The 20,659-nt window shown below is 35.7% G+C and overlaps 1 protein-coding gene across 6 annotated transcripts in view; it reads left to right on the plus strand.

The window, feature by feature from the left end:
- Positions 1–20,659, plus strand: part of SDCCAG8 (SHH signaling and ciliogenesis regulator SDCCAG8) — a 105,529-nt gene that overhangs the window by 50,420 nt on the left and 34,450 nt on the right. For 5 of the 6 annotated variants that reach the window (XM_021550418.3, XM_021550417.3, XM_021550419.3 and 2 more), the window contains 3 exons: positions 7,629–7,756; positions 9,848–9,956; positions 16,575–16,706. In XM_021550418.3, the coding sequence (XP_021406093.2) occupies positions 7,629–7,756; positions 9,848–9,956; positions 16,575–16,706 (369 nt within the window). The remainder of the gene's footprint in view (positions 1–7,628; positions 7,757–9,847; positions 9,957–16,574; positions 16,707–20,659) is intronic. The other variant, XM_021550415.3, reaches the window with a different exon arrangement.

Genomic DNA, 20,659 nt, shown 5'->3' on the forward strand with positions numbered 1-20,659 from the left:
ACTAAGACTTCACAAAGATCACCTCTCCTTGTGCTGTATTTAATTGTGTGTTTCTATAGGGACTAAGGGGCCAAATAGTTCACTATCTAAAGGTAATAGTCATGAGAGAATGGATGTTTGCTTCCAAGCTACATATCTTGGTGGCAAAGCTTATAAATGTGCCAGAAAAATCAGATTTTGATTCCAAGTCAGTATATTTGACGTAAAATGAGATGTTAATTACTGTTAGAGGCACTTTTTTTCTCTGACATCAAAAAAAATATATATTATATATGTATATATAATACTATTTACATTATGCTGAATGTAAAGTAAGAAATCCAGTCCTTTAATTTTGTTAACTGACCTTGCAGATAGAAGTAGAGATGTAGAAGTTAACTGTGTTCAAGTCCTTTAATTCATAGAAACTTCCATAGGAGTAGCACTCTGTTACTGTATGTCTGTTCTATGGTCCTACAGATTTTTATCTGTCTCATGCCCACTAATATCTCCAGTTAGTTGAAATAACTTCTAAGTAGATTTCAAGTATGCCAGTCAGGAGTAGGAATATTTTTCACATGCAGCCATTAATGTATAGTTTCTCCTGATACCTCAGTCAGGCTTAAAGGGCAAAGTGGAAGTTTTGGAGTGAAGTGTTTCACTGTTTCTGTAGACTTCTTGTTATTATATACAGTGGAAATACATATAGAGTTACATATAAGCAGTTCCAGTGGTGTGGCTGCTTCCTAAATAGAGAGATATGGAAAAAAAAAATCAGTGGCTACAAGAAAGTTATATGCACTGACTTCTGTTCAGCAAAATTTAAATTCTTAGAGAAAATAATATAAGAAGTTGACAGTACTTGAATTCTGGGAATGGGAATACAGGTGACAAGTTACCTGCATTTTGGGGAAAATTATTTCAAGCCTATTTGTCAACCAATTATAGTTAGTCGGATGAGATTGGAAATCTGTATAGAGCTTAATCTTTTCTTTCCCCCCCCCCCCACAAAGTGTTTCTTATTATTTGAAGGGTTTTTATGAAATAGTAGTAGCAGCCTGGAAGAGTTGTTTTTTTCCAGCCTTTCATCTCAACTAGGGTAGTGAAATTTCATTTTGTTTTATTAACTTACTTTAAATGTATTTCTACTTTCAAGTTATTTCTGTAGCACCTTCAAACTTCCTAGATCTATGTTTAAAGAGCTGGATCAATTTGAATGCTGAATTTTTCACCCCTTGACCTTTACATAACTTTTCTAATTGCTTTTAATGCTTCTCATGGTTCTCATTGCTTCTCGTAGTTATGAGAAGAAAGCTCTGACATTTCATTATTTTAGGAAACTGTGTATTTCTCAACTAATACAAGAAACAAAATTTAAGGTTTTTTTTGTTTGGTTGGGTTCTTTTGAGCCTCAGTTCTCATGAATAGGCCCACATGTATCCTAAGAAATTATGCAGTCCTTCAAATCCAACAATTAATTTAATAGCTGGGTTTCTTCAAAATTGACCATGCAAATATAGATTTTACTGAAGCTCACCAAACGCAGTGTGCTGGCTGGGGCAGTTTCCAGAAACTTGAGCTTTCTGCTGAGAAGACCTGGCAGCCAACTCCAGAATCAGCATCCAGTCAGCTCCCAGAAACTGACAAAAAGAGCAACTCAGTGGGTAATTCCCTCAATGGGATACAGGAAAGGGCAATTTTTCAGCTCCTTGGAAAGGTTTGAAGAAATTACCTGATCATGATGCTTTTAAAAGATATTTCTACATAATTCTTGAGGAAGCATGCACTCATATGTCTTTTTTTAAATATTTTGCCATTTAAACATTCATTTCATGTGTTTCTTTTGCCTTTTAAAAGCACCAAGAGCCATAAAATCCAATCCTGTGTGGATTTACACAAGCACTGAAAAAACCAAAACCTTTATTACAGAAATTCATATGGAAAAAAAAAATCTACTGTGTTTATTAAGAGGAAACCACTAAACACTGTCCATCTAAGTCCTCATTCAGAGCAACCATACCTATTAACAAGGTCCTATTAGATGAAAATTCATAGGCCTTACAAAAGAAGATAACCAAAACAGTCACTCCTAAACAAAGATTGCTAGAAGCCCGATTTAAAGGAAAGGGAGAAATCTTGTGACCCTGAGCCTTCTTATTGAGTTGATCCAAACATATGAGCAAGGTACATGGTCTAGAGCTCTGTTACTTTAGAAGTTGTGGAAAGCAATAATTTTGAATCATAGCTACATTTAAAACCAGCATGTACCCATTTACCTGCAGAATTACAGGTCTTACTGTGTTGCATTTTCTTACTTAAATGTTTGAAAATTCTAAGATTGGATAGCATATGATAAAACTCAGTAAACACATTATCTTTTGTTAATAGCTGAATGGGGTACTGCAGTGCTGTTAAATTGAAAGGCTGGTCTGAAAGGAGTTATAGAAGTTTTACATTAATATAATTATTTAATACTATTCCTGGGGAGAATGACTTCTTGGTACACTGGGGGTTTTTATCATGTTTGCAGCCCAACCTTTAGACTTGTCTGATAACCTGAAAAAATTAAAAATGAGCCCTTACTCTTCTATGTATGACATACATACAAAGATACATGAAAAATACAGGGGAAAGAAGTTTGTGAAGTGTGATCTTTTTCTGTATACCTTCTCTTATGACCTTTATCATTGTGAGTTTTGAATAGTGTCTGGTAATAAAGTTAGAGATAGCAAAAAATTTTCTCATGTGTCCCATTAGAGAATAAGTCAGGGAGTGTGACATCTTGTTTCAGCTTTTATACTTTTTTTTTTTCCTTTTTAACATGGATGTGTGTTTTGGTTGGGTTTTTCTCCTTCTATAGCCTGAGAGAAGAGCAAGGATATGCTCTAGTTTTCCATTTTTCCTTTGACATTTGCAGCTGAAATAATAAGGTAAAACAACCTATGAGAAGGTGATTCAGAAAGGTACTCGTATTGGACAGTCCACTAAATCTGTATTGCAGAAAGCTTGCAATGCAGACTGCACAAAACATTGCTGACCCTTTGTACCCAAAGTTATTTGGTCTTTAGGGCTTCTAATACATGTAGTCTTCCAAGTCCTATTTTCAAGAGTTTTAATTTATTTGAGTGACTTCATGCCAGATTTTATTAAAGATACTGGGAATAAAATGCTTGGGTAACTCCTCAAAACTTTTCCAGTTTGGTACAGAATCTTCTGCTTTACATTTATTTTCAAAAATACTGTGAGAGAAAGCTCATTTCCTCTGAAAGAGCTGAGTCCTTTCTCTCTTCTGAGGTAATTTGTTTTGCAGTGTCTCACAGTGCTGGCCCACTTGGCTGGATGTTACCTAGGAAGGGGGTTTGTTCTGGACCACTGAGGCATGTGGTAAAAGCATCAGTGTTAGGCTTGACTGGTCCTTCTGCTGCCCAAGTCTGAGTGTGGGTGCAGACTTCCAGGACTGGTCATCATTTAGACAAGTCTTGTTAGTTTGGCTAGCTCAAGCATTTGGAACACTAAATACTGACTACTACTTAGTGATTTATGAAGTTTGGGTTAAAGCAAGTATATATGAATGCAAAAATGCTTTATATAGTTATATTTTAAACTGTAGTTGATATGAAATGAAGATGTCAAAAATAATGCTATGATAAAGGTTTGTGTATCACCAAACTAATTGCTAGAGTATTTTATTTTGTCCAGTTAAGTTCATATTCATTACTAATGGATGGCTTTTTTAAAAATGCCATATGTTGATTCTCATGGAAAAATCAAATATCCAATGTAGGAAGCATGGTTGTTGTAGTAACTATATGGAATTGTAGTAACTACATGGTTGTAGTAACTACATGGAATTGTAGTTGCTTTGCCATAAGAAATACTGGCAACCTCCTGTCAGAGGCCTAATTCTATGTTAATAATCATCCTGCTTTTTGTATTTTTGTATTTTTGTATTTTAAAAAGACTCCTTCAGAAATAGACACTATTGAACTAGTGAAATTCAAACTATTTTACTGTACTGAAACTCAAACTTTTATCAATCTAAGTTCTGTTTTATTCTAGTCAAAAATATATGAGCTTTTAGTTGTGTCAAATATGACTTTAATGTCACTATTCTTTAAATACTGCCTTTTTCTTTACTGCAAAACCCTTTGGCAGAGAGTGGACTTCTCTTGTAAATAGATCTGTGATCCAATTTTTGTTTGTTAGTGGTGAGAAAGGTGTTTTGATTTGGGGGGTTATTTTGGTTTGGGGTTTTATTTGGTTTTTTAAAATTAATTTTGATGGCTCAAATTCAGTCAGCATACCTTCATGTTAGCTTTGACATCAAAGTGAATTTTCACTTTGAATTTTTCACTTTCAGTTACAGCAAAGATTTTTTTAAAGTTTGTCAGAAATGGCAATTATCTTCTTCCTGTGCTAAACTACAGTTCACAGTGCCTTTTGTTTTGTCAAGAACATTTGAAAAGCATAACTTTCATGCACTGCAAACCAGTATCGAGTTCATTGAGACTTGCAAGCCAGTTAATTGAGTTAACTATGACTATTGATAGCCATAATGCAGACTTAAAACAGGTGTTCAGGACTAAAATCGCTGTGGAAAACCTGTGCTTCAGAACAGGGCTCAAGAAGAGCTTGAACTTTCTCCATGATTGATTCTTTGGTTGTTTCTGACTTCGCTACACAGAAGTGAAAGTTTCCATGAGTTTAATGTGTCTGCTTTGGTAAAACTGATCAGTGTTGTGACCTACCAGATGTTCATTTTACTGTGTTTAGTGTTTTGCACTCAGTAGAACTAGTGCTTGAATTCCAGTAGAGAACAGGCTGGTGCACTTTAACCACTCATCTCCTATATTTGACCTCTACAGATGAAGTTTTTAAAAGTTCTGGAGCAATTAATCTTTAGCTGTCATTTCTGATTCAGATATTACCTGTGTCATCAAAATTAGTCAGTTGTAGCTTTGCTTTTCATTGTCTCTGTGCTGTCCATGAGACATTCTGAAGTTTTTGTAGTAGGAGACCTTTGATGTCTTTGCACTAATGCTGGAGGGACTAAGGTCTGTCTCCTGTATACAGTCCATAGATTTTCTTTTACTCTGAATTGTGAAAGAACTGATTTAAGAAATTGCAATTGGAGAGACAGTGTCAAAGCTTCTAGACTCCTCCAGTATTTGTTGGTTGTAGCAGGAAAGTTACCAGTAGATCCTAAAATTTCATGGGCTGCTTTCTGCATGTATTATACTTTTTTTTTCTCATAAGTATGTGTTGGGGAAATTTTCAGTTGGAGGGCAGAGAGATTGAACTTACAGAGCAGGTTCAACTCAAGGTGTAGATAAAAGACATGCCACTCAATTCAGACAGATTTGGCTCCAGGACATATTTTCATTCCTGAGCAGTTCTAAGCACCTCAGATATTTCTCTGTGTGGCACTGGATGTGTTTTAATTCTAAAATCTTTTAAGTCCTAAGAAGCTGCTCTTCTGTGTAAGAATTACCTGTTTTAATAGTTTTACAACTGAGCTTTTGTCCGCTGTATAAATTCATCTTCCACCACCCCATACACACTTCAGACACAGGGCACTCACCACACATGCATGGTTTCTGAGCTCCTGCTAGCTTCTCTATGCAGTGACACAGGTGAGTGGCTCTTTTGGATGGGTCCCCCTACACAGGAGAGTGTTCTGGGGGAGTAGAGTCTCCATTTATTTTGAATTTGCTGGTTAGCATTAGTTCATGGGGAGGGGCCCTAGCAATGAGGAATGGACCTTGACAGGTTTGTCTTGGTAGCTTGAGCTGTACAGCTTGCTGCATGCTGAAGGTTACCCCCAGCAGAAGGTCAGCCAGCCAGCTGTGTGCCAGATGACTGCACAGCACCCAACTGCACACAACCATCTCACATGAGAGCTATTCAAAACACTGTGCTAGTGACACTTTCTTCAGCTGAAAGCGTCATAGGAATGTGAGAGAGGTGGCTTGTTTTTCCTTTAGTTTTTTGAGCAATCCAGTGTTTATAACAACTTTCTGAAAATAAAAAAATATTCGTAAAATAAAGGGGTTTGCACAGACTGGTTTCCAAAAAATATGGGAAAAATATTCTTAGTAATACTTTCCATATTTGGAGCTTACACTTGAAAAAATGATGGGAGCATCACTCCTTATGATAGCCCCAATATGATTACAAAGCTATTCTGAGAGTGATGTGATAAAGTGCCATTCAGTATATGAAATTTCCTTTAAAATTGTGCTTTGTTTCCTTAACACTCTAATATTTTTGCTATCTAAACGTATTTGCTGTCTTACTTCAGAAGAAACTGCCTGTGATTTCCAAGGGAGTTTTGCCTAAGGTAGGGCTTGAAACATCAGGACCAGGAATTAGTGTAATGTGACCCACCATTTGTATTGCTTTGGGGTAAATTTGAGAGAGAAGATTTAACATTGTGTGTGTGCCATGCTGAGATATTGCAATATCTCGGATGGGTTATTAGGCACCAATCCAAAGGTTAAGTGCAGCAACCACATGAGATGTGGCTTTATCCTTACATGATCTGTGCCCGTGTTCTGTTTTGTAGCCCTCTGAAATAGGTAATATCCCTAGAATAAAACATGTTTATAAGACTTTTTTGAAGCCTATTCCAAGCTATTAAATGTCATTTCAGTAGAAAGGCATTTTCTCATGTAATTTGAAATCTAGAAATCAATTCTTGTATGTGTGAACTCACTGACGTTTTAAATGTGGATCCCAATGTGCACCAGATAAATATTCACAACCTTTGAGAAAGTTTAGATCTGAATTTGCAGTTCAGGATCTTTTCTAATTTACATGCATATATCTTTTTAGGGTTTTATTTTCCATGCTCTTTTTGCTTGGCTTGCATTAAATAAAATGCTTCAATGGAGTGTGGTAGTCTAGCATTTGTTTTGCCTCAGGAGTGGATTGCCCCATCTTGCATATCTGGTCAAGTAAATTGCTCTCTTGCCTGCATACTTCAATAATAGTACTGGGCTTAAGACCTTCCTGTACAACCCCCCAGTGAGCAGAACCACAAGGGGCTGGGCCTGTGTGGTGCTAGCAGTCTACTCTATTGTCATAGATGCATTCATCTCCTATTTACATAAATTAATAGTTAAAACTTTTTTGGTTGCTCGAGAAATCTCATTAAGCTTTCAGAGTAGCTGTATCATGAGCACTGTGGCAATCACTCCCATTGACTTATCTCCTGCTGATTCACTGGGAAGCAGTCCATCTCAGGGTCAGGTCCCTAAGCTTCCTTGCAGAATTAAACAAATAGCATTTAAAAGAAAACGCAAATAATATGTGCAGTGCAGAGTGAATGTTGGTAAACTTCCTTATAAAAACAAGGTCGTGATTAAAATTTTTAAAAATAAAATCCTATTTTTGTCTGCGGGGCCAATTTTCTCTCAGGAAATAGATCATACTTTTTATCCATTTTCTGCTAGTTGCTGGGGAATGTTTGACGTTGTAAGAGAAAGGTTGGTTTGTATAACCTGAAGTGGGAGGAGAATGTTTAATATGAAAAGCTTGGCCAGATTTTTATTATTATTATTTGAATGTTCTGCTTTACCCTTTTAATTTATCGTCTTCACTGTATGATTTTTATTTTTCTTTATTTCCTATTTGGTTTTTTTTAATAGATTGGAGAAAGAGAACATTCAGCACTGCATTAGCAGTGAAGCGAAGGCCCAAGCCCTTCAGGCCCAGCAAAGAGAGCAGGAGCTGACACAGAAGATGCAGCAAATGGAGGCCCAGCATGAGAAAACTGGTAGGTGGTAGGGAAAGATTAGAGCCTGGGCACTCACTCACAAGCCAGGCCCACGCCTTACTGTGAAATGACATCAGGAACACCTGTAACCTTTGGCTGGCCGAAGGGAGCAGATGCTAACTACACCGGAGATTCCGAATTACATATTAGTTAGCGTTTAAAAGAGAAAATGGGAAGTATTGCCCACTGTCTGTTGATTTCAGAGTGCTGCTCTCACATCTGCTGCACCATCTGGATTATGAGTTTATTTACCTGTGTTCAAGAAACGTAAAGCTGAGAGAGACCACAACAAAGTAGAAAAACAAAGGGCTTGTTTTTGGCTGGATTTTCAGGCACACATGTTATATAAAGAAAATAGCATCAGAAGCTCTGCGGGAAATGCTCTGAGCTTACAGTTAAAGTCTCCTGAATAGCATTGAACAGTTCCCACAGTACACACATTATAGCTACTCTAAAAGCTTAATGAGTTTGCTTCGGCATCCAAACTGGAGAAAAGCTTTAGCCATTAATCGGTTCTTAATTCACTGTCGCAGCTGGATGTAATTCACTGGCTCCAAATTGATATGTTCCTTTATTTAATCTTTGCAGCCTCAAACATTTTTAGCATTACCATGTGCCTCCCCCACATCCTCAGTCTAGAAGAAAGATGTTTAATCCCTTGCATACTTCAGGTTCTCATAATAGGAGACTTCATTGCATTGACTTAGCCCATCAATAACATCTAACTTTAATCTGGAAGTAAAATGGGTTTTCCAAACAAACAAAAAAGAGCTTTTTGTATTATGAAGTACTATGCCAACAACATTAATAGAAGTGCATATTATAAATAAAGAAAAGGGAATTTTTAAGAGATGAAATCTGTAACCTATGAGCATGGAAAGGAGGAGGAGTTTCAGCTGGTATGGAATAGCTGAAAATTATGTATTTATGTGTTTAACAAAATACCATATTTACCCACCAGTCATGCTGTACTTTCAGGAAAACTATACAATGTATATTAATTTTAAGGGATGTTGTATAATACGTAAGGTAGCAGGCATACTATTAAATTTTCTGCCTTTTTTTAGTATTATCACAGTATTAAAGGATATTTCCATGTGTTCAGGGAATGCAAACAGCTACATTATGGCTGCTGCCTACACTGTAGGAGAAGAAAAGAGGCTCTCAGAATAATTTTTTCCTCCTTTAGGCAGCACATCTGCATATGACCATGTGTAATTTTTCACAAGAGAAATGTAATTTACCTTCCTGGTGTATAAATTGTCCCAGTATATAAAAATGAAACAATAGGAGGCCAGATCTGTTTTTATATATCTCTAGTAGAATTAGAGGGAATTTATAGTAATTTATAACGTATATAGAGAAAACCTTGTTTATTATGACCCTACACACATAGAAGGAATTTGGGCAAGAGTGGTTATGCTTTCACTGATTTTAAAAGCAAAAATCAAGAAAGATCATTTTGCAGTATCTTCCTTTTGAAAGAATAAAGATACCTGGATTCTAGGTCATGAGTTTAGGTGCAGTCCAAACTGATAGTATCTGAAAATTACTTTATAAAATGGTTTAATTTCAACTGTCACTGGACAGTATGTCTAAATTGTATAATTTAAGAATAAAAAATTGCATTATTCATGGTAAGCTCAGGACACAGTAAATAAAAGAACTGCTGTTTTAAGGAGATACTGAAATGAGTCTACAGTGTGAGCATTTGGGCTGCTGGTGTACCCTCTGCACCAGTTGAGCAGGCAAAAGTCTGCTAAAGCATGGCTTGCCAATTGTATTCTTCCTAGAAATGTCAGTGAACTTGTAGCTAAAAAGCAAGTCCACCAGATTAGATATCTAGTCTTCTCAGTGATTCTTCTCTTACAAGACCAAATTCGGTAGCAACATTGCTTTAACACTTCAGCTAATTCTGACATAGTGCCTTAATTTGGTAAGTGATGATGTCCAAGTAGCTGAAGTTTAAAAAACATTTCAAAACTAGAATGACCTAGAAGAAAGAAATTAAGAATATATAAAATTGTTTCGATGCTATCTATAAATTTTTATAATTGTAATTTTATAATATCATAATTTTATGGTTTCTAGTAGAAGAACTGGATTCATTGCTGACCTCCCAGAATACATTCATAGCAAAATTAAAGGAAGAATGTTTTGTGTTGGCAAAAAAGTTGGAACAAATGTCAGAAAAATACAGGTTAGTATATTTTTATTAACATGACCCTTTTATTACTAGGATATGCTTATTTATTGTTTTATTTGTATTTTAATATTTATTACTTTTCATCATATCAATGTAATATACACCCCTTAAAAATTCAGTATAGTATGTGCCCCTTAAGATTATGTTTCTGACTAGTAATTCAAATTTCTGTGACAATTCCAAGGTAAAAATTGTGTCATATTTTCTTCCTTGTGTTCATATTCTTAATATGAAGGGTGGAAAATAGTTTAAAAAGGTACAATTCAAGTTTATCTGAAATTATATGAAAAAAATGATGTCAAATCTGTTGTAATTTTATTTATTTACTCTAGTGCTCTTTTCACAGTACTGCACTACACACTGGACATTGTCTATAAAATAATAGTCATCAAAATTGATTGTCATTGATGCTCTGATTATGCTGCCGTTTTTTATCAATCAATAGCAGATCTAAGTTCAAAGCCATTAAAAACTGAGGAAAAAAGCAACACCTGGAATAATTTAAAGAAATACAAAGCTATGGAGTTATCTATTCAAAAGTTCTGTAAGACAGAACTATTTGGGAAAGAAAACATGAATTTTGTAGTTCTTTCGCAGCAAATAAGTTGAAATTTTTTTGGGGGTTCACATTTAGAGTGGTAAACTGGACTTCACTGGAGAGTTGGCATTCTGTAGCTTCTGTAAATTACATGCAAAGTGAATTTGGTAATTAAGGCTAATATTCATCTGATGGCTCATGGGAAACACTCAGCAAAAATAAAACTGGTTTTCAAGACAGGATTCTTTGGCTGGATGGTTTTAATCATCCTCTTAAGGTAATGAAGAAGAGGCAACACTCACTCAGAGAGAGAGCTCATTTATCCCAGTACCCTCTTCCCAGGAATGGTCAAAGGGGAATGATTTAAGTAGATGACAGACACACACACATATATATGTCTGTAATAAATAAAATCTGTGGTGTTTCCCATGGGTAGTGCCTCCACTGCCCATCCTTCTTCCCACTGAATATAGTGTGGACTAGCTGTTAAGTGGCTGAAGGTGGGAGATGAATCCCATTCAGGGTGTTTAGAGAAGAAACGAGAAACTTGAGTGACTGTGAGCAATATTCCCATGCAAGTGTTGTGAGGGATACTTGAGAGAGAAGCAAAGAGAATTTTTCCTCTGAAAAAGCAGAGCTCTTCTGCTAATGTAATGCAAAATCTAAATGGATTAAAACCATATTATTATTCCAGCAATAAAAAAGCACACAGACTTTGTTGCTAGAGCTCACAGTCACAGACTAGTAACTGTAAAGGATGAAGGAAAGACAGAAAACATACTCTGAAAACACATTATTCTCTGAAAATAAATACTAGATATTGCCAAGTGTTTTTCCCCCTAGCAGCATTAGCTGCCTATGTCAAGGACCTGAAAATGGGAAAAGGAGCCCTCTTGCATCTCTGGGAAGTGGCATTTTTTGCACAAGAAACTGTAAGGAAGAATGCATGAAAGTGGTTCTGAGAAGTGGTCCTAAAATAGGTTGAGCTTGCCTTCATTGGATTGGGAGCTGCTGCAATCAGTTACAGGGAGAGAAATAGGTAGAGACAAAAAAAAAAAAAAAAAAAAAAAGGTAAAAATGAGAACAGCAAGGTGGAGCTGGAGGTGGTGGAAAATGACAGACTAATATAGATGGCTTCACAAAGTGATGTGATCAGGAGATCAGATGCAGAAAATTATTTTAGCCAAGTTCTAAATGCATCATCAGCACCGTGTATTCCTCAGTAGCACCTCTCCAAATGGCAATCTTCAGCTCATTGTCACTGAATGTTGTGTAAAAACATATTCTGGGACAGGATATTGTAGTTTTGTCTTCTGGAAAAAAGCAGTAATTTAGGGAAGATTTTATAACTTAGTGCTTATGTACATTAATAAAAGCAGATCATAAAGCAGCAGTGTGCCCTATTTTCACAGAAAACATTTTTCTTTTTTTTTTTTTTTTCCATGTTTTTGACTTTACCACAAACTGAATTTTGGACCTGGATATGTATTTTCTTGCTGTACCTCTAGAATCTTTGTTCCTTCATTTCCATGGGTTTAAGAAATAACTGTGTGCTACCAAGACAGTTATTTAATTGGTGGAACAGTCAAGCTCTTTTAATAAGATATGCAATAGTAAGTTCATTTAAATTTTATTTCATTTAATAGGAACTATGCATTTGTAATAAGAGATATTTCAAATTTATCTGTGACAGCTACATATTTATACAGTTTCAGTGGAATGCATCTGAATGGCACATATATTTTTATATTTAATGCAGGTTTTCTGAGAAATCTAAACTGTTTTTTTGTTTATATGTAAGCTGGAACCATTTTTTGAGCTAGTCCCTACACAGAGAGGCGTCAGAAAGACAATGTCAGACGAATTATAAACCCCTCAAGCTGTGCAGAAAGAATATAGTGTCTGTGAAGGTTTTTGTATGCATAGGCATGTTTAAAAATATAGTCCTTTGTTGATTTCTTCTCTGTTTCTCTCTTGTTTTGTTCTTTTTTTTCCTCTGTCACTGTCTGAGTTTCTAGGTTGTAGATTAATGCTTAACACTACCCACTGTGTATTTGTGATTTGCGTTTTGTAATTAAGGGGAACAATGGGAGTCCATTGGGTCTCGTTATATATAATGGTTGGTTTAATTTGTTTCACTTCTATCTTGTTAATTGTAAATTGATCATTAAGATTTGAATTCTAATCTGTCACCAGGGTTGTGAGTATTGAAGCTAGAGCAATGATCCTCGTTTTAATCACTGATGATGAGAAACAAATTTTATCATTTTGGTACATATTGCAGTTCATATATTTTAACACTGTTTTTTATGGTGTTATAAATATTGTTAAATGACTTTTAGTGTAGTTTTACTGTTTGGACTATAATGTATAAATTATATTACTGGTTTGGCAACAGTAGGCATCCAACTGTGTGAGTTTAATTGAAGTAAAGAACACATACCCGGCTGAACTATTTTTCTGCATGTTTGGTTGACTGCAGTCATTGCACTCAATACCAGAAGTGAAATGTATGTTGAAGGTAGCTGTATGAAGATGGGGAACAGTCTGTCTGAAGGTTCAGTCACTAAAATTAGAAGCAACAATACTGCATCAACAGAAAATATTTTAGAGTGTATTTAATTTCTGTGCATGTAAACAATTGATTTTAAGAGCAGGAAAAGGCAGTGTTTAAAAAGCACTAAAATGCAAAAGCAAGTTCAGAGGAGCAAAGGCAGCATTACCACCTTAATGGTCAAAAATCAGCTCATCCTAAAGATATCCTAAGATTGGCTTTGAATTGTGACTATTTAAGATTTCCTCTCTTTTTTTTTTTTTTTTTTTCCCTTTAGTATTTAAGTGGTTTGGAGGCTAACCTGTTTGGGGTTTTTTCCAGGACTCTTCCAGCAAAGATGGTAGATAAAACCTTAAAGTGGTTTTTAAATAGAAGTTGAGGTAGTTAAATGGATCCAGAAGTATAGAGGGGTTTTTTCTGTTGTTGCTTCTGCCCCCATCAATTATTTTTGATATAGCGACAAGTGAATGAGGTTTGGCAAAATCTATTATGCATCCAATTACAAGCATGCATTTTACATTTTCATGTGATGTTGCTCTGTGTACTTTCAAAATAACAGTGATTTCATACAGGTCATTTGAGTGTATCAGATATCAGAAGCACACACAGATCCATGACTGCCTGACTTGTGGAGCCAGCCTGAGTCTGCAGAAGTGACCCTTCCTGCTGAGTTCAGCTCCAAATGCATGCATGCTTCAGTTTCTACCTCAGCTTATTGCTCAGACTGATGGACCCAGAGTAGCTCTGGTGGAACAACATCAGCACATCCATGCTGTGTCCTTTAGTTCTGCAGTGTCCATCAGACAGTGATTCATTTATCTCTGTCCCTGGCATTATGAGTGAACTATCCCCGAAGTTCAGCACTGTGGGCTTTGATGCTTACCCCCGCTCTCTTCATTCTGTGATACCTTGGGAGCAGAGTTGTTCAGAAGCATTTACACAGGACTGGTTGTGCCTCTGGCTGAGTGGAATTCCTACTCCTGTACAAATGTTCTATAGCATTCAGTACAGTTGTTAGGCTTAGTACAATTATGGTGGGTTTGGATTTGTTGGCTTTTTTTTTAACTCAACAATGTGTGAAGTAACTTAAATATCGCATAGAATTAGCTGCCTCATCTTAATCTTTGGAAACTGAGGTGGATAAAAGGTGTGTTTAAAGATGCAAAGGGAATCAGTCACAAGTGACAATGGAAGACTCTTGGTATGCAATATTGTATTGGACTGGTGTTCTTTCTTTTATGCCAACACTCATGAGCTTTTAACATGGACCTAACCATTCTGTCCTTCATATGTGCTGTCCTTCAAAACTCCAGGGTCATTAAATACTTGAGTCTTGGTGGTCAGACTCTTAGTTACATGGAAAGGATGTTGTATAAATAATGTCATAATTAGAAAATTTTTTCTGCGTTTAACTGTAATTACAAAAGATGTTTTAGGAGAAGACAACACTCGTACGTGCTTCAAAGCATCAGGCATTTAGAGCTCTATTTTAGAGACTGGAGATTATGATACTTGTGGTTTTAATTAAATCATTTCTTACTTTAATTAATTGTGATTTTCAGTAGTGTTTTGATTTTGATTGATTTGAATTACTTGATCTTTCCAGAAAGACTTTGGGCACCTACAAGTGTAATGGAGATTAATAAATCCTTATAAAACGTGGACAATTTTATCACCTTGAAAGTTGCTTTTGCTGTTTCCATGAATGAGACAGTCACATAGAAATAGAGAAAAACAAGCAGGATCCCCCAGTTGGGAAACCCAACAAATGTGATAATTTGCAGTATTCCTACATGGCAAATGCTGTTGTTGAATTTTACTGGAAAGAAAGGAATGCAGAATTTAATTTAGTCCTGTGTCAGGTCTCTTTGAGCTGCTCTGCAGTGCAACTTTGCTTTTATCCACTGGTTGTCTGTCTTACAGTATCAGCATGAAGTACAGACTGCATTCACATTGTGTGATAACAGTTGGTCCAGCTGGCAGTGCTTTGTTAATGCTGACATTTAAGTTACTAGTATTTCTATAAAATGGTCGGTGGAAAAATCCAGTTTCTGGTACCTTCCTATAACATCCTGCCCGCTGTTATGTACCCATCCAGGAAATTCCTGTGCACTGGAATCTAATACACAATTCTGGTGTATTTGTGTGTGATCTTCCTTAATTGAGCTGTAACTCTCAATCTAAATTCAATTACATACAGTCTCAGTCCAAAGTTTCCTTTGCTGAGTTCTTTCAGATTCACAGATGATACCATGCATTGTTCTCTATTTAAGCTTGAAAAGATCATGTTGTCATTTCTAGATTTGACTTGTCAATGTAACAACATGTTTTTGAAGGAGGAGTATTCCTTCCTCCCTGCACTTTGTTGTATTTTTCAGAATGTCAGTTGTTATTGCATTCTGTAACAGCCAGGAAGGTAAAGTATCTTTCTGCTGTAATTGCAGCATATTTAAGTTTATGATTTAAAGATATATCTGAAGCTTTTTAACCTTGAGATATGGAGTGGCAGATGCCATAAATCAAATTTACTTACTTTTGATTTGTACTTTCTGATGGTATAGCAGATTCTGACATGTTCTCATTAACCTTTTCCAAAGAGTTAAAATTGTACAAGTGCATAATGTATATTTTATCACTATTTAATCTGAGGTCTTTTCCTGATATTAAGAAACAGCTCATGCCTGTTTCTCCATTTGCTGATGGTTAGAGATGTAGCAAGTAGCAGTCCCAGGTTATTCATGGATCTGATGTCTCTCCTCACCCGTGAAGAATAAGAATTGCTTAGAAGTGACTAATATTCTTAAAGGCTATGCTGAATTTTATGTAGATTAGTGTGTGCCTGTATGATTTGTCCCTTGTTTCTGAAAGTTTATTTCATTTTCCTCTAAGTGAGGTTTTGGGTTTTTGGTTGGGTGTGAGTATTTTTTTGCGGAGAAGGGTTTATGAAGGTTTTGTTGTTGATGGTTTTTTTTTTTTTTTATCTGTGCAATGTTATTTTAGACATAGGAGGTTGCTAAAGTTTCTAAAACAGTACCACTATTGAAAGTTCAATCTGTGAACTATTGAGAGTTCAACCCATAAAGCGGAGTCAAAGTTGAAAAATGTTTTAGTAGCTGTTTTTTTAAACTAAATGTTAGCTTTTGCTAATAAAGAAGTTGAAATGTGTTCCCAAAATGTTAGCCAAATTCTTGCTTAACAAGTATGAATTTACATGTATTGATCTTATTTAACATTGATGCATAATGCCAAATGGCATGCCTGTTTAAATTAGGCGGAAATTAGCATAGCCAACCTATAATTGAGTGATTGCCAGTGGCATATTTAGAAGATACCCACCAGTATCATCTTTTGTCTTAAAATTATCTGAAACAGCATTTTGTTTCTCTAAGTTCTAGTAATAGCTTGTTTATGCATTACATATAAATGTATGAAATGTTACAAATGCTGGAGCCACATATTGATGGCATACTGCAGGATGAAATCTGACAACATCCATCATCGCTTTGTTTTACTTCTGTAGATCTGAAGTCAACCAGCTTAGTCAGGATAAAGAGTATCTTCATGGCAGATTGGAGAAGATGCAGAAACGGAATGATGAATTGGACCAACAATGTATCCAGCATGGGAGAATACATGAGAGAATGAAGTCAAGGTAGGAGGTCCTGTTAATCTGTCAGTATGTGATATGCTCAACTGTACCAGTCATGTTGTATAAACATAAAAAATGACACGAGGTTGTGTAAAAGTAATATTCTTTCCTTGTGAAATGACCACTCTTTCCCCCTCCTCAACCATTCTGTCAAGTTGTTTTTTTTAACATCTTTTGCTTGTGCCATTTTGGATAAATAAAAGGAAAGCTTGAACAACATAGTCTTCCAAAGAATTTAAACCTAGTACATATGTGTGTGGGCTGCTTTGGCTGTTCTCTGCTGTAACTTGTATGAATAGTCTTACAATTTCAAAAAGAAAAAAAAACAAGGGGAGGGGGAAGCTGGGGAGGAAGGAGGGAGGAGGTTATTCAGTGATGTGAATGTGGTGTACAGATGTGTGTTCTATTATGCCATGTAATAGTTGTATTTTTGGGGTTTACCAAGACAAATCTTACTGAAAATCGTAGTACCAGAGAAATACTGACCATTTCTAGGCCTTGCAGAGAAGCAGTGACTTCCTCAGGATGAGGTGGGAGCAGCTACAGCAAAACTAGTGTGAAATACTTTCACCAATATCAATTGACTGTTCTGGCCAGAGTATCTAGACTGATAATGGCTTGTGCTGTGACATGGATTAGGCTTCCTCAAAGATCACTGTGGAGGCTTTTTCCTTTTGGTTCCAGAAAGTTAATCTATGCTTTCTTCTTCTGTTTTCCACTCCACATTAAGTGTAATGGGCACTGGAGGGAGTTCTGACATACTTGTGGAGGTAGATGATGAAGTATAGAGGAGGCTGAGAGGCAACTCTGCAAATCCAGTCATCAAAGCTACCTCTTGTCAGTAGTCAAAGGCAAAATGCAGTTTAACTTTATTTGGACTAGACAGCCCTTACTGGGAAAAATTCTGTTAGCTTTTTTTCATCATTGACCACCTTAGAGGAGCTGAGCTTGCAAGTATTAAGGCAGCCAGTCCTGTATGCTCCTTTCTTTAAAGTATTGATTTTTAATTTTTTTTTTTTTACTGCCATCTCTTTATTCTCTGTCTATAATCTTCTTTCTCGCAAGTACTTAATGTGTTCATTTCGGTCATCGAGAGCCACTTCTTTCCTCTTCCCTTTGAGATTTCTGTCTGTACCTCATCCTGTTCTTCTGTAACCTTGTATTGTCATCGTCATTTACTGCTCAGAGAACAAAGAAATTCAAAACGCTGCAACTACATCCCTCATCTGTGTAACCACACAATATTTTGATTTATCTCACCTCCCTTTTGATTTCTTTAGTTGTAGTGGATTCGTATCATATGCAGGACTGAGGATTCGAGTTTACTTTCAGGAGAAAAAAAATTTCCCCCTCTTTTTTCTCCTAGCTGTTCTTTTATAGAATTATGAGTATCTAGTAGAATTTAAAAATGCTTTGCAAGTTTTTAGGGTAACCTTTCCTCTATCTATTTTTATAAATAAGATAGATTTACTGGAAAATGTTGCTCATTCTCTGCTGCAGCAGCAATGATTATACACTAGAAAAGACTGAAAGCATTAATCCAGAACAAAAAAGTGGTTTGAAAGCAGAGTGGTCATGCTGCAGGCAATGCCTTACCTTCTGCTGCTGTTTTGCAAACAACAGAGAAAGCAGGGCAGTAATAGCATTTGTCTTATTTAATATTTTAGAATATGTAAATGTGGCAGAGATTATCAGGTGTTCTAAACATGAACAATATACTTTACCAGCATTTTAAGAGATGGCTCTTGTAACATATTTTTAATTGTCATCTTGCACTCTAGTAATTTAAAATCCAACTAATAAGTGACAAGACTGATACTCTAAACTGCTTTAAAATATCAGTGTAATTTTAATTTCCATGTGAAAACTGTAGTAGATTTTCAGGATTAACTCCCAAATGCTGTAATTTGGTCATGAAGTTTACAAATCTAGGTGAATAAAAGCAGAAGGAGTAACTACCCCAACAAATAAATCTTGCAGTTCTGTATATTTATGTTGAAGAATTTCCAATAAATAAAAATAGTAATTTTTCTCTTCTGATTTTGAAAATAGAAATCTGACTATACTATTTAGTAAAAGCAAAACAACAAATAATAATAATGTATTTTGCCTCAGATTTTTATCCATCACTTAGATACTAATAATATCAGCAAATACTGTTGATGGTTGCTTCTTAACACATTTGTTTCTCCTTTGTATGCAGCTACAAATAGCAGTGGTCGTTTTGCAGCACAATCGCACAAAGTGCATTCTGACCTAATTTTCTAGCTGCTGTTATTCTGGATCTTCAGAAAATTTCTTGTATTAAAATGATTTTGGCTAAACTTGGAACATAACATTTGCATTTTAAAAATGAGGTATTTTGATATTTGAGAAGGTATCACTGTCCATACACTATCCAGGGACAGCATGACAGGCCCTGATACAACTGTTTTGTGAAAAAAACAATACTGAAATGACCAATCAGAATTTCTTTTGGAGCAAAAATATTTTGGCAATCATAATAGTTGCTCTCCTGAAAGTGAACAAGAAAAATGTTTTAGTGCCATTCCTACCTCTGTGTGAATTTGTGCTGCAAATGAATATAGTCCAAAATTAAATAAGCAAATTTCTAAGAAAGAGATTACTTAAAGTTCCAGTCATTAAACAGGGTATGGAATCAGTCTTTTTAGTGTAATGGAAGTATCCAGCCCTTCTGGTGTGTTTTTACTCAGTGAAATATGGCATTAAAAGAAGTAGATGTCCATTCTAAATGATACAGTTGTCGCATGCTGCTGAGGCAAACTTGAACTGAAAGATGTTTGCAGGACTGAGGTGACACATTGAGTCCAGCTGGAGTTGGTCATCATATGTATCTTCATGGATATGAATCTTACAGAAATTCTTGTCTGTTACGTAGCAGAGTCCATTTTTATAAATTTTCAACCTCAAAGCAAGCTGTCTTATTAAATTCTTCAAATTCCCATTCTGTAGATTTGTGTTGATAGTAGAAATTAGCAGATAGCAGAAAGTACAAAATGTCTTATAAGGCAGCTCTAAAGGTAGAAACTAGCCAAGAATAAAAATAATATGAAGCAAAACTAAAAGGTTTCTATCTTTTGGTTTTGGTTTTGGGTTTTTTTTCAGTGCACCACTCTGTATAATTTGAATATATTCCAGATGAAGGAAAATTCAAAGCCAAATGAATTGGGTAACTGTATGTATAAAGTTGGTTCATTCTTTCCTTAATCTGTTTTCAAACTGAATTTCCAGGTGTGCATTTTCACCTCTATGCTTAGTCCAGTTCTGTAAATGCAGATCCACTTTCTCACAAGCTCTTTTCTATTCCAACTTGAAGAGTAAGAAGAAAAAGAGAAGAACCTTCCTAGATCTATTATTGTTTGAACATATATACGAATAAGTATTATTTTCCCAAGCTGCCATGGGTCAGGATTTCATCAGGCTGTTTAAGCTTTCACTGAACTTAATTGACAACTCTTATAGTTACAAGGTTCAATTATGGCTTTACTTTTCTGCATCTGCTCTTCTCATAAAACAAGCATTTGATTGTAATGCAGCTATTTAGAGGATTGCTTCTGTGGACAGCCAGTGTCTAAAATGGGAGGCATTTAATGAAATATAGCTTAGCTATTTTCCTTGTATGTTTCCTGTTGAAGACCTTCAAGCAGGAGAACAAAATCCTAGGCAATTTCTTTCCTTCTTTTCAAGATAAACCAGACATGCCTTTACTTTTTATCAAGTGGTTAAAGAAAAAAAAAAGCATTTGGACTGTAGTTTACAGGAAATATATGGCTCTTTAAAAATCTATTTAATAAAATGTAAATTTAGAAGCTTCTAATAAGTTTCTTTCCAAACATTTTTCTAAAGTTCAGCAGATAGAATTTGGGGCTATGAATTTTCTCTCAGATCTTGTGGTTACGGTTTATATTATTAATTTTAATTTTTGCTGTAATGTG

Source organism: Lonchura striata, chromosome 3 (assembly GCF_046129695.1).
Source record: "Lonchura striata isolate bLonStr1 chromosome 3, bLonStr1.mat, whole genome shotgun sequence".
NCBI lineage: Eukaryota > Metazoa > Chordata > Aves > Passeriformes > Estrildidae > Lonchura > Lonchura striata.